Here is a 14,083-nt window from a genome sequence, read left to right on the forward strand (position 1 = left end):
ATGAGACTCGAACCGCTAACTTCTATAAAGTAAATTTAAAACCTGACCAATTAAACTACAAATTTTCAGCCAATTGAATGCCTAACACAACAAATGCTATAGCTGGCTTTCCCATTCCATCATCTTGATTCGTGGAAGTGTTTTTTTTGTGTGCCGAGAGTTAATAGTTATTTTTTAAAGTGAATTTTGTTTAAAAATATATTAAAATTTAATATTAAAATAATAAAAACATAAAAAAAATTAATTTAAAATAAAAACAATTATTTATTTCAAAATCACGATATCATTATAAAAACAAATATTGCCTTGGTAGCATTTCACAAGTGCTTTTCAAGGGTAATTTTTTTTTGAAAAATATATTAAAATGAATTATTTTTAGATTTTATTTTTATTTTTAGCATTAATATGTTAAAATAAAAAAAATATCAATTCAATATTTTTTTTTAAATAAACATACTTCTAAGAAACATTTAAAAACAAAAGCCAGCTAAATCCAAAACTTGAATTTGATAAATTCAAGGGAAAATATGCCTTGAACAGTCGCTTGGATCAATGTGCGTGAATGATTTTGCAATGTTTCACTATGCCCCTTATACTTTAGAAATCTATAACATCAGCCCTCAAAATCTTCAGAAGTTCCACAGTGGTATCCTTTGTTGTTAAATAATGCAAAAGGTGGCCATCTTTTGAATTCTTTTTGAGTGATTTTAAGGGTATAAAAACTATAATTAATGAAATATGATCACAATTACGAGAATTGGAAAGGAAAAATTATAAAAAGTAATGAGAAAAGGCAGATATTTCATTAGGAACATTGGGTCATATGAAACTGATAAGAATATGTATTAAAAAAATAAAAGAAACGTAACCTTATTATATTTATATTGAGCTTAAGCAGCTAAGATTATATCTACATCGATCCACCATTTTTACTAAAAATAAACTCTTGAAATAAATAAATAAAATCATAAGAATTACAACGTTATTAATATTATCATATTAAAAGTTATTGTAACTAGCATTTATTATTGGACACTAGATTTTAATGAGAAAAATAGTTTAATTTTAAAGAATCCAACAATATTATAAAAAGTTATGGACTTGAATTCTTTGATGTTATTAAAAAATAACACGATCAGTCGTATTTCAAAACTTACAATTAAGTTTGAATTCAATGATATGGATTTGATGAAGATTATAGTGAGAGGGTCCAATCCAAAAATTATAATTTATAAGAATCTAAATGAAACATTGTTGATTTATTTGACTAAAATATATATATATATATGAATCATCTCACGTAACCACTCGTGGGAGACTATAAAATGGGTTTTTTTTATTAAAAAAAAATTCTTACACATTTAGTTAAAAGTTTTGAGAAAATAAAACAAGTTAAAAAAATATTATGAAAATAACGCAGTTTAAACACGATTGCTATTAAAAATAACAGTTATTTCAAAATATATTTCTCATTCAAATTAATTAATATATATATAAAAGTCAACCAAAGTTTTTATAAATATCTAATGGTCAAGAGATAGATTCATTATCCAATGGTTAAGAAAGATAGAAGAGATAAACTATCATGACAAGAGAAAGAATGAGAGAAGAAAAAAATAAAACAAAGAATGGGTCACCAAAGACACACCAGTGCTTCGTTTTCAACACGCTCAATATTGTTAGAAAGATTTCTTGCGAAATGATTTTAACCACATATTAAAAGATCACCAAATAAGATTATAATTGGTTAAATATTTTGTTCAGGGTTAATTATGATCTCGTTTGATGGTTTTTCAATGTGTAATTAAAATCATCTCGTTGAGATTTTTTTAATGATACTGATTATATAAACAAACAAAACCACGGTAACCTATTATTTTTTTTTTCTTTTCTTTCTCATATCACATCGTATTATCTCCTCTCTTTTTTCTTAACTATTATATCTTGCTTATTTTTTAGTTAATTTACATAAAACTTGCATATTGATTTTAACTAAGCATTAAATGGTTACTATTTTTTCCATATATTATTCTTCAGAACTTTTATCAAACTTTGTCATTTTTCAAAAAAAAAAATTCTTAAAATAGTTACCCCACTTCTTTGTTGATCTTGACATGCACATTGTATGGTGTGCCACTGTCATGGCCTGCCAAAGCAAAAGCTCTGAATAGTAGACATCAGGATCTTACAGAGCACCAAAAAGATTGGAACGATTTGACCTTGCACTCCTTGGATTCGTAAATTTGGCCATCACAAAGCAATTCTGATTAGATTCCAGGAACATTGTGCATCTTTGCAGGGCTGAGCGCACAAGCTTTATAAGGTTTGATCCGCTGCTACTTCGTAGTGGAGACTCTGACAAAGTGCTCGCCATGTCTGAGTGCATAAGCTTTTCAAGGTTTGATCATTGTTTCTTCGTAGTGGAGATTGATAAGGTGCAAGAATCCAAAATAAGCATGGCCTAAGAACAAAGAGATATATACAGAGGACCATCCAGGACGATGATGAAGTGGTCCTCAATCAAGACTCCCTTGATCTGGATTTGGAAGAACATGTAGCTAGTAATGAGAGCCAGACTTACTTTGAGCATGTTCATGTGATTTGTCTCGATTAATCTTTGAGTAATGAAAGATTAGTTTTGGTTGTCCAATACGTGAAGGTGAGCATACTTTCTGATTATCCAAAATATCTGTAAAAACTGATTTGAGATGAACTATATCGAATGATTTTTTAAAAAAAAATTTGAATAATTTTGGTTTTAATTTTTTAAAAAAATATTGATTTGGTACGGTTTGGTATTTTTTTTAAAATAAACTAAAGAAATTCATTGTAAATTCAAAGTTTGTTGTAAACTAAAATCTATTAGATCAAGGTCTGTTAAAAATAACCCAACTAAACATCTATTAATTCAAATTAGATTTATTATGTTTTAATAAATTCAAACCAATAGGATCGGTTCTTTTTATTGAATTTGGTTAGATCTTTTAATCCAAACCAAACCGTATGAACCGATGCTCTCCCCTACTGATGCCTCATAAAAGCCCCAATTCTTCGCCAAAGATACCAAGTTTTTTTTATTATTATTAATGTAGGTGTTTGAGTCAGTTTGCGTGTATTTTGACTATTTTCATAAGCTCTGAAATTAACGATTATGTAAGCTTTCAGTGATTCTAAGGAGACTTGAATTCGTGATTGTTGAGAAGTAAATCCAACTCTCCCAACTCTCCAGGTGACCAGTTGGCCAACCCAAAATGAATATACCCTATCTTTCAATGTTTTTAGAACAACTCCATTGGGTTGTCTGGTACGTTTTTTGAGCTCAACCCACTTAACTTTCAGGGAGTCTAACAACTTCCGCACTCATTACAATGAAAAGTTTCGAGTTTTAAGAAAGTTTGAAGTTCACTTTTCTTAATCAATGAAATATTTTTTTGGCCTCTATGTCTCCTCGAATGGACCTACTTCTCTTGTCAATTATTTTCATATTTATTGACCTAAACATAGAAGGATTCCCCGTTCTGAAATATGATTTGTTTTTTTTGGATTCATTTTGTAAGCCTTGCCATGTGACAAGAAGAAAAGATGACATGCAATATTTATTCATTCTATACTTTTGATGGCTTTATCACATGTAGTGTTTGTAATTTTAGTACTATTGATATTGATGGCTTTATCTACAAAAATATTTTTTAAATTATTTTTTATTTAAAAATAATATATTTTTTATATTAATATGTAAAAACAATTTAAGGACAGGAAATGGTGACTTTTTCATTACTTTGTGTATGAAATTATTCCAATTTATTTTTTCCACCTTCCATTACTTTGTCTAAATAGTTAAATTGAGTAAAAATATAGCAAACCAAATTAAATCCACACCCACCGAATATATAGACTTATTTTTTCAATTCAGATTAAATGTTGGGTCAACTTGTGAACTACCAAGTCAAACTTATCAAAAATTTATTATCAAGTCATCATTATTTCAATCTTTTAAAATAACTAATTGATGTTGATATGATCAAGTTTGAACTAGATTAATATTTTTTTCTTTTTAAATTTAACAGCAAGGTAACCTATCAAACTGAGTTTAATTATTATAATGCTGGTGGAAGCAAATTATGTTGCTGATAAAAGTAATTTGTGATTAACGAAGGATGATAATAGTGGTGGTGATGGTGAGATTATATGATATGATTTCAAAACCATAGTTGAATTGTTCAATGTACCAAAGTTTTAAAATAAAAAAAAGATGAGGGATTTAGAGCTTGTTTGGCAGTGTGTTTGCAGGTGCTTTTTAAATAACTTTTCGTGCCAAAATACATGTCAATGATTTTTTTTTATTTTTTAAAAATTATTTTTGACATCAGCACATCAAAACGATTCAAAATATACAAACCATATTGACATAAAGCGCTTTTGACAAAATTTGAAATTTTTTTATTTTTTTATTAACTTCAAATTAATATGTTTTTAGTGTTTTCAAATCATTTTGATGTGCTGATGTCAAAAATGATTTTTAAAAAATAAAAAAAATCATTGGCATGCATTTTGGCACAAAAAGCTATTTGAAAAGTAACCGCAACCACACTACCAAACAAACCCTAAATTTTAACAAAAAAAAAAATTTTAATTTTTTAAGAACGCGGGTTGAACCGCGTTCCCAAACATTCCCTCTCGTCAACTTATAAAAACACAAGGGAAAACCATTTTCTCCACTTGCAGTCCATCCACCAATTATACAGTGCCAAGGGGATCAGTCTAGACCGGGTGGGAAGGCTATATATAAACCGTTAAGATTTCAAAAATTCAAAAACCTTAAAAAACCCACAAACCCCCAAAGCACAGAACTTTCTCGCGCAACGCAACCCTCTCTCTCTCTCCCGCCTCCTGCCGACGTTTTACACTTGTATCTCATCTCAATCAAAATCAACAAAACCCTAATCATCAAATCGTAATCCCTAAATTCCCCCTTTGAGAACGATCGATTTCTTCAATAAAGTAAGGACCTTTTCCTCTCCTTCCCCGCCTTTCTGTTGACTTGGAGAACTTGATTTTTTTAATATTATTTGTGTTGAAATGATTCGATTTCAATAAGTTATGGATTTATTTTGGTAAATTAGAAATATTTTTTTGTATTTGTGATTCTGTTAAAGTTTCAATCATGGGGGTCGATTGATTGAATTTTTTTTTTAATTTGGATTAAACAGTGCTAAATTAGTGTTTTTATTTTTCTGATTTAGCAGATATGGGCTCGGATGGTGAAATGAAAATCAATGGGAAAGCAGATGATGATCTGAAGGCACCTTTGCTGAAGCCGTCGGAGGATGTTGCAATTACTGTCTTCCCTGATAAAGGAGATAAGAAGGTCAGAACTGTTAAGTTCAAAATAGGGGAAATCAAGTGCACATCGTGCTCGACGTCTATAGAATCTATGTTGGGAGAGGTTCATGGGGTTGAAAGTGCTGTAATATCGCCCCTTGATGGCCGTGCTGCTATCACTTATGTGCCTGAGCTTGTTGATGTAAGCCAGCTTGGAAAACTTGTATAAGCTTATTGTTAGTCATGTTTCTTTTGTCCTGTTAGAATAAGTATGTTTATGTATGTTTTAGAGTTGTTTTGTTTCGATTATTTATACTTGTCAAATGTGGATGAAAAGGCACATGTGGTGGACTCTTTGATATTTGTTTGATTTCGGATTTGAGATAGCTAGTTTGAATTTTTTGTTGGTACTAATTTGTATGGTATTTTTCTCCTGTTGATGAGTAGCAATTTAATGATTTTTTTTATTGTCTTTAGGTTAATAAAATCAAGGAAACTATAGAAGATGCTGGATTTCCTGTTGATGAATTTCCAGAGCATGATATAGAAGTATGCCGGCTTAGGATTAAAGGAATGATGTGCACCAGCTGCTCTGAGTCTGTTGAACGTGTCCTTCTAATGGCTGATGGAGTTAAAAAAGCAGTGGTGGGTCTAGCTCTTGAAGAAGCAAAGGTCCACTTTGACCCAAACCTCATTGATACAGACGGCATTCTTGAAGCAGTACAAGATGCTGGCTTTGGAGCTGAGCTCATCAGTTCTGGGAATGACATGAACAAGGTGCACCTTAAAGTTGAAGGATTTAATTTTGCAGAAGATGGTAACATGATCCAATCCTGTCTTGAGTCCACACCAGGTGTGAATCATGTTGAAGTGGACCTAGCTGAACATAAGGTAACTGTTTGCTATGATCCAGATCTCATTGGCCCAAGATCTATTATACAGCGCATTGGAGATGCATCATCTGGTCCCAACATTTACCACGCAGAATTATATGTTCCTCCAAGACGAAGAGAAACAGAGCAACTACAAGAAGTTCGGATGTATAGAAACCAATTTTTGTTGTGTTGCCTTTTCTCTGTTCCAGTACTTGTATTCTCCATGGTACTCCCAATGCTTCATCCTTATGGTAACTGGTTAGAATACAGGATTCACAACATGCTCACAGTGGGGATGCTTCTCAGGTTGATCCTTTGTACACCAGTGCAGTTCATTGTTGGCCGAAGGTACTGAAATAAGCGTTACTTTTATGTTCATCAATTTTATTTTTACTTCTACATTTTCTGTCTTTGATAAGTGAAATTCAGACTGTTAAAATCTTTACTATTGATGTTATTTTCAGGTTTTATGTGGGATCATACCATGCTTTGAGGCGGAAATCTGCTAACATGGATGTTTTAGTTGCACTAGGCACTAATGCAGCTTACTTCTATTCTGTATACATGGTGATAAAAGCTATAACGTCAGATACATTTGAAGGGCAAGATTTCTTTGAGACTAGTGCCATGTTGATATCGTTTATTCTTTTGGGAAAATATTTGGAGGTTGTGGCTAAAGGCAAGACTTCAGATGCTTTAGCAAAGCTGACTGAACTCGCTCCTGATACAGCTCATTTGGTAACAGTAGACAGTGATGGAAATGTTGTCTCAGAGATGGACATTAGTACTGAACTGATACAAAGGAATGACATGATTAAGATTGTTCCAGGGGAAAAGGTCCCTGTTGATGGGATTGTTATAGATGGTCAAAGCTATGTGAATGAGAGTATGATCACAGGGGAGGCAAGGCCCATTGCTAAAAGACCTGGAGACAAGGTATAACACTGCAATTCATCTGCTGTTCACATAGATTTTATATGCAGCATTTGTACAATTCAGAAGGCTCAGCCAGGAATTTCTGTTTCAATTGTTAACAGGTGATTGGCGGGACCATGAATGAGAATGGGTGCTTACTGGTCAGGGCTACTCATGTTGGATCAGAAACTGCACTTTCCCAAATTGTTCAACTTGTTGAAGCTGCTCAGCTTTCCAGGGCCCCTGTTCAGAAACTAGCTGACCGAATCTCCAAGATTTTTGTTCCTACAGTGAGTTCATTAAATCCTTCGTTTGATATCCTAATTAATGTTTGGTTATCAGGTCTTTTATGAGATGACACACTCCACATGCTTTACAAAAAAGTTTGCTATCGCTTGAATCAGTAAAAATCTTAAGTAATTTAAAAATAATAGACTTTGCTGTCTGACTAGGAGGGAGATGCATCATTCTAGAAAATGAAGCGAGTTTCTCTCTGTCTCTCTATCTGTCTTTTTCTGAGGCTTGATTGATTTTCTTGAAGAGTTCTCTCCCTCTCCCTCCTTCCTTTTGTGTGTGTTTTCATCTAGTTCTCTCTTTATATTCTTTTCTTTCCAAGGGCTTGCACTTTCATGATATAAGGCATCCATTTGTACATATAATAATTGTGAGGGCAAGGCACTTTCTGATCTTTTCACTCTTGCACATGTTTCAATACTGTTTTTTTTTTTAATTATATGGGATGACTGGGAATGCAGAACATTCCAATTTTTATGTATCTTGGAAATGCCATTTCAGGTTGTTATTGCAGCATTTATTACATGGCTGGGATGGTTTATACCTGGAGAAGCTGGTCTTTACCCAAAACATTGGATACCCAAAGCAATGGACAGATTTGAGCTTGCACTGCAGTTTGGTATTTCAGTACTGGTAGTTGCTTGCCCGTGTGCTCTGGGTCTGGCAACACCAACAGCAGTCATGGTTGCCACTGGAAAGGGTGCTTCTCAAGGTGTGCTCATCAAAGGCGGAAATGCACTTCAAAAGGCACACAAGGTAAGGCAACTTTTCTGATAAACCTTCATCTCTGTTGTCAGAAATTGGGTTTAATGCATGGGCTCCTTTGCTGTTATGAGAACTTAGCAAGCCTTATCCGTGGTAGATTTGTTTCCCATGAAGCAATTTCTTGGCCATTTTTTACATTAGGCAAGAGTAGATTTCACAAATACATTTCATATTCACTAGGGACAAAGTCAGTTGCCGAACTTCAATATCTCTTGTAACTGATCATGCTGTTACTGTCCTCCAGGTGAAAACGGTTGTCTTTGACAAGACAGGGACATTAACAGTTGGAAAACCAGAGGTAGTTAGTGCTGTGCTCTTTTCCAGTTTCTCAATGGAGGAATTTTGTGACATGGTTACTGCTGCAGAGGTGGGCATCTATATCTCGAGCATTGTTCTGATATCAAAACTATAGGATTTAGATACATCTTGATTTTCATAAAAAAAAGGTTCGAGAGGCCACTTTAATAAACAGCTTGGTTTACCGTGGGGTGGGAAGGAATAATGCTGTCTGAAAAATAAGATCAGTTTCCATTTCTGAAGTATTATGAAATATGAATAGTTATTGTTCTCTTGAACAATCATTGATATATTTAGATACTGAAATCATACTCATAACATGTTGGGGAAGATAGCTTATTTTTATTTCCCCATCCATATCCTCAGGCAAACAGTGAACATCCAATAGCAAAAGCTGTGGTGAAGCATGCTAAGAGGCTGCGCCAGAAGATTGCTCCTAATGCAGAATATATTGCAGAGGTTAAGGACTTTGAAGTGCACACTGGAGCTGGGGTGAGTGGAAAAGTGGGTGACAGAAATGTTTTGGTTGGGAACAGGAGGCTCATGCAGTCTTGTAATGTCTCAGTTGGTTCTGAGGTTGAGAACTACATTCGAGAACATGAGCAGTTAGCTAGAACGTGTGTGCTAGTAGCCATAGACGGAGGGGTTGCTGGAGCTTTTGCTGTGACTGATCCAGTGAAGCCAGAGGCTGAGTGTGTCATATCTTTTCTTCGTTCCATGGGCATCTCAAGCATCATGGTGACTGGTGATAACTGGGCTACAGCAAGTGCCATTGCTAAGGAGGTTGGGATTGAGAAGGTGTTTGCTGAAACAGATCCATTAGGAAAGGCTGACAGGATTAAAGATTTACAGGTATCTTTCCAATGCAAGAAAATAAACAGAGAAGTAGGCAAATAAAAATTTGTGACATGGTGTTATATGTTAATGAATTGGAGCTTTGAATAATGATTAACCTTTACTAATCTTATGAGGATGGTGACATTCAAGGAAACATGCAAATGCCCATCCCTTTATATATTGAAGGTATTATGGTATTAAAAAAAATGTTAAACAGTTTACATTGGATGAAATCCTAGATGAGTCCCAGGGCAAGACGATGACATGAAACTTTTTTGAGTTTTAACTTCCAGAATTGGCAGCTAATGTAATTTTAAAAGGAGTCTGAGCGGTTCTGTTTTTTAGTCATTCTTTTGCATTTTGATTGAACAGCAATAGGGTTGGGTTGGGTGTGAACTGATTTCTTACTAGTGTTCAAATTGCATAAATTTGTAAACTGAATGCAGGGAAAAGGAATGACTGTAGCAATGGTGGGAGATGGAATAAACGACTCGCCAGCTCTAGTTGCAGCTGATGTTGGGATGGCAATTGGTGCCGGCACTGATGTGGCCATAGAAGCTGCTGATATAGTTCTCATCAAAAGCAACTTAGAAGACGTAGTTACAGCCATCGATTTATCAAGAAAAACCATGTCCCGGATACGGCTAAACTACGTATGGGCTCTTGGTTATAACATACTCGGCATGCCTATTGCTGCTGGTATCCTATACCCATTCACTGGAATTCGTTTGCCACCTTGGCTTGCTGGTGCTTGTATGGCTGCTTCATCACTTAGCGTGGTTTGTTCTTCTCTCATGCTGCAGTCTTATAAGAAGCCTTTGCGTGTTAGAGATAGAGCCTCTTGAAGCAAAACTCATTACACGATATTTGACAATCTCATGTTAGCTAGTTTTTAGTTTTTATCTGTATCTACCATTGCTCTGATTGCTGTGATTATAAACATTTGCATGCCCTTGGTATATACACAATAAATTTGTCTTGATCTTAGGAACTAATACACTAGAGCAAGAAAGGATTGGAAGATTTGAATGAGATATGCCTAGAGTGGTCCATCCACTATGCCCATTTGCAGTCTTCCAACTTGCCAGTTGCAATAAACAGAATGAAGGAAATGTCAATTCTACTTTCTAATTTAGTGTATGCATTGGAAAAATTACGAAATCCATAGTGGGAAATTCATTGGGAACATATATAACATGGCAATGGCATGTATCATTTGGAAGTTTATGCTTTCTTTTAACTCCCCAGATCATAACTGTGCCCTTCCTTTTATGTGAAAGAGCAGGTGTTGCTGCTTGTGATCTTTTCCAAAGAACAAAGAAAATAGATTAGCATCCAAAGTACTGTGAGAGAAAGCAAGATAAAGTAGCAAGCACAGACGTTAAATTTGGCCCAACTTAGATGGATTGATTTAGGAAATCTGTTATCCAGAACCTAATTTATGTCTGGATTCAAGTTGCATCGGGAAAAGACTTTCATGCAGTTTACCAATTAAACTTTTAGTGATTTAATTGACATAATCAAGTTTAGTTTAACTCTAATCAAATTAATATTAATTAATTTTTTTAAAGAAAAGAACAAAGACATCATTTTAATAAATATAATTGACCTGAATTAATTCAATGACCTCATGATTTAATAATCTAAGTTATTTTCTAGGTCAATTATTGAGTTGGATCACAACAAAAGTAATAAGACATTTATTTGATGACAATCCTACCTCATTAGACACTGTTTTAATTCAAGGAAATCCATATCAGAGACAAATAGTCAGTCAATTTGCAATAAAGAAACTGCAGTCGCAGTAGTTCCTGTTTAGTGGTAGTTAAGGTTTTCATGGAATCAAGTTCAAGGTGGGAAGCTCAGCAGCATTAAAAAACTAGAGAGAGCTGGCTGGCTGGGCAAAATTATATAAACAAAGATTAGCACAGTAATTAAAAACATTTAACAGAATAATACAATTTTTGTTTTAATGAAATAGAACGCTTTAACTTGTAGTATTTTATTTTAAAAATACAACATTTTAATAAATGTTACCTCGGAAAGCGTGACATTCTGTCAATTTTCCATGACATAGGTATTTACTCCCTTCTGTCCCTTCTCTTCTGTCTATAACTGACTTTTCTAAATAAGTCACTTGTTTTAGTTTCTTTCCATTTTCTTGGAAAAATTCCACTCCTTCACTTCCAGTTGCAGTCCCAAGGTAGAGTCAACTCTTTTTTTTTTTTTTTAGCCTTTGGCTTCTTAGCTTGCTTTCTTGTCTCCCTGAGAACTTTGGTGACTTGCCTTTTTATCTTCAATTCAATTAAAAACTTTAAGTTATTAAGTAAAATTTTAAAATATAATTTATATTATTTTAATTAATTTTTTTTATTAATGATTTAAACTTAAAAATTATACAGATTTATATTATCTTATACTTAATTTTTTATCAAATATATAAAAATAATGAGATTTAAACTCGTGACTGTTTGATTATAAAGATTATAATATCATATTAAAGAATCAATTCAATTTAAAAATTTAAATTATTAAGTGAGGTCTTAAAAAATAATTTATATTATTTTTTAATAAAAACTATAATTTAATTGTTGTGATTAATAATTAATTGTTCTCGTGATTCTATACCGCGATATACATTAATTGTGGCAGTTCTGAACCGCTCGAAGAAAAGCTGTGAAATTCATCTATTTTTTTAAATTTATATGCTAATTGCCTAATTTGTCCGAACAATGAAGCAAGCTACTTCCTCTAACAGGAACTGGCTCGTTCTGTTTCCCTAGTTAAGGTCTTTTCCTATTCCATGTTAAAACCTTCTCTTAAATCAGAACCACCGCTTTATTCTGTTGTCTAGTCTGCTATATATTAATTCGAACAAAAGGGTTGCTTGCAGCTTGTATCAGCATCCACTCTCTCCATTGTATGCACATATTGAGGATTACTTGTGTGGAGTTCATGTTGAGTTGGTGTGGATTACAGCTGCTATACTTCTCATCAAAAGCAACTGAAAGATGTAGTTGCAGCCATAGACCTATCGCGAAGGACCATATCCCGAATTTGGATTAGTTGCTTCTGGAAACTTGGCTACAACATGATTAGCTTGCCTTTTGCTGCTGGAATTCTGTACCCTTTCAAAGTAATTCGGTTACCTCCTTGGCTTGCTGGTGCTTGCATGGCTGCTTCATCTCTTAGTGTGGTCTGTTCTTCTCTTTTGTTGCAGTCTTATGTGTAACCTCTTCGTATAAAGCACTGTAAATCTGCTTACTTGCTAGCACAGAGATGGACTCATGGCTTCTGTCCCAATTGCTGCTTTCTGCAGCTGTTACTTTGTAATTTGCTTCAATTAAAACATAGTCAATACCTCTCATTGTATGTCATTTCTGCATTTAATGCTTGACATAAGTTTAATCGAAGCTCCCTTTGTCATGAGGTTTTGTCTTTGTAGTTCCTAACTAACAATCAGGGCTCAAGCATTGGTAGCAGAAAAGGCATGAAACAGGTAGAGTTGAGGAGGCCTGATTCTATACTCTTCAATCATTATTTAGATTATTCAAGAACACTAATGAACCAGGGACTATAGTTATCCGGAGGGGTGTTTAAAATAACTGATTAACCGAGAAAAATGATAAAACCAAAAAAAAATTAATTGAAAAAATCGAACCGAAATGAAAAACCAAATAAACCGATTTTCAAAACCATAAATTTTAACAGGTCCGGTTCGGTTTCGGTTTTGAACCAGAAACCGGACCAAACCGAACCAGACCCACTAAAAGCCAAAAATTACAAAAATCTTTGAGGTATAAATAGTTAAACCTAACCGGCTAACCCTAACAATTAACATAACCTTCTTCTTCCTGCCTCTCACAAAAAACCGCCGCTTGCCTGGAGAAAATCCCAATCTTCCTCTAAATTAATTCTCAATCTTTCTTTCCCAGTTTCCTCTCAATGCATGTTGTGGACTTGAGTCAATAGACTCCCAAAGAAGTCGTCTAAGTCAGTCGACAGTCGTGATGGAAACGAAACATCTACCTCTTCATCAAATGCTTCTACAAGCTCAAGAAACACTGATCTAGTCAATAAAGCAAGAATAGGCTGACATCATCATTTTTTGGATTTGCTACATGAATTAATTCAGTGAGGGGGGCTACAGCATACTTCGAGCTAACAGAGCTAACACCTCACTCCTCTACTAGCTATTCTATTTCTTTATCTTGCTGAAGTGTTTGGGAGCATCAGTAGAGTATGGCTCCCTGTATCGTGTTTTTCTGGCAGTTTTGATCAAGAAATTGAACCGAAACAGATCTTCTTCGCTTTGCTAAATGAATGATGGGATTAGGTTTCCCGGTTTTTTACCATAAAAACTGGATTTAACTGAACCGAACCGGTTCGGTTTGAACCGGTTTTTGGTCCGGTTCGGTTAATATGTAATTTGGTTCGGTTGGTTTTTTGAGTCTAAACCGAACCGAACTGTGAACACCCCTATCCGGGCCAACTCCGTCAACTTGATGACCCATCAATCCGAGGTCTAGCTTAACTCGAGTCAAGTTTATTTTTGTTTTTGAATTATCTAAAGAGTTGATCTGATCAAACCCAGATGAGAAATTTATTTTTTTATTCAAAACAATATTATTTTGGTTTTTTTTTAAAAAAATTATGTTTAAAATAACATATTTTCATTAAACTCAATGTATTAATTTGTTGATTGATAGGTTGTTATAAGTACAAAATGTATCATTAAAATCATTTAGAAAGATATTTAGTTTTGATTGATACATTAA

At 34.0% G+C, this 14,083-nt stretch overlaps 1 protein-coding gene across 2 annotated transcripts; it reads left to right on the top strand.

Moving 5' to 3' along the window:
• The first annotated feature begins 4,803 nt into the window (after nt 1–4,803).
• Nucleotides 4,804–10,287, top strand: LOC7487032 (copper-transporting ATPase HMA4). Of its 2 annotated transcripts, none has more exons than XM_024586402.2 (9): nt 4,804–5,001; nt 5,244–5,524; nt 5,800–6,545; nt 6,662–7,133; nt 7,235–7,402; nt 7,908–8,162; nt 8,416–8,538; nt 8,835–9,320; nt 9,752–10,287. In XM_024586402.2, the coding sequence occupies exons 2-9, from the start codon at nt 5,249–5,251 to the stop codon at nt 10,148–10,150; spliced, it is 2,925 nt and encodes a 974-aa protein (XP_024442170.1). In that variant the 5' UTR covers nt 4,804–5,001; nt 5,244–5,248; the 3' UTR covers nt 10,151–10,287. The 2 variants fall into 2 exon arrangements, with proteins under 2 accessions (XP_024442170.1, XP_002299234.1); XM_002299198.3 differs by having other exon boundaries at nt 4,805–5,001; nt 5,247–5,524.
• Nucleotides 10,288–14,083: the final 3,796 nt, after the last annotated feature.

The sequence above is a fragment of the Populus trichocarpa genome, chromosome 1, assembly GCF_000002775.5.
Source record: "Populus trichocarpa isolate Nisqually-1 chromosome 1, P.trichocarpa_v4.1, whole genome shotgun sequence".
Taxonomy (NCBI): Eukaryota; Viridiplantae; Streptophyta; class Magnoliopsida; order Malpighiales; family Salicaceae; genus Populus; species Populus trichocarpa.

Excerpts from the sequence above, each read along its gene's own strand:
- LOC7487032 (XM_024586402.2), top strand. The coding sequence starts at position 5,249 with ATGGGCTCGGATGGTGAAATGAAAATCAATGGGAAAGCAGATGATGAT. Across the intron at positions 5,525-5,799 it reads ATGTGCCTGAGCTTGTTGAT|GTTAATAAAATCAAGGAAAC; the intron begins GTAAGCCAGCTT and ends TATTGTCTTTAG. Across the intron at positions 8,539-8,834 it reads ACATGGTTACTGCTGCAGAG|GCAAACAGTGAACATCCAAT; the intron begins GTGGGCATCTAT and ends CCATATCCTCAG.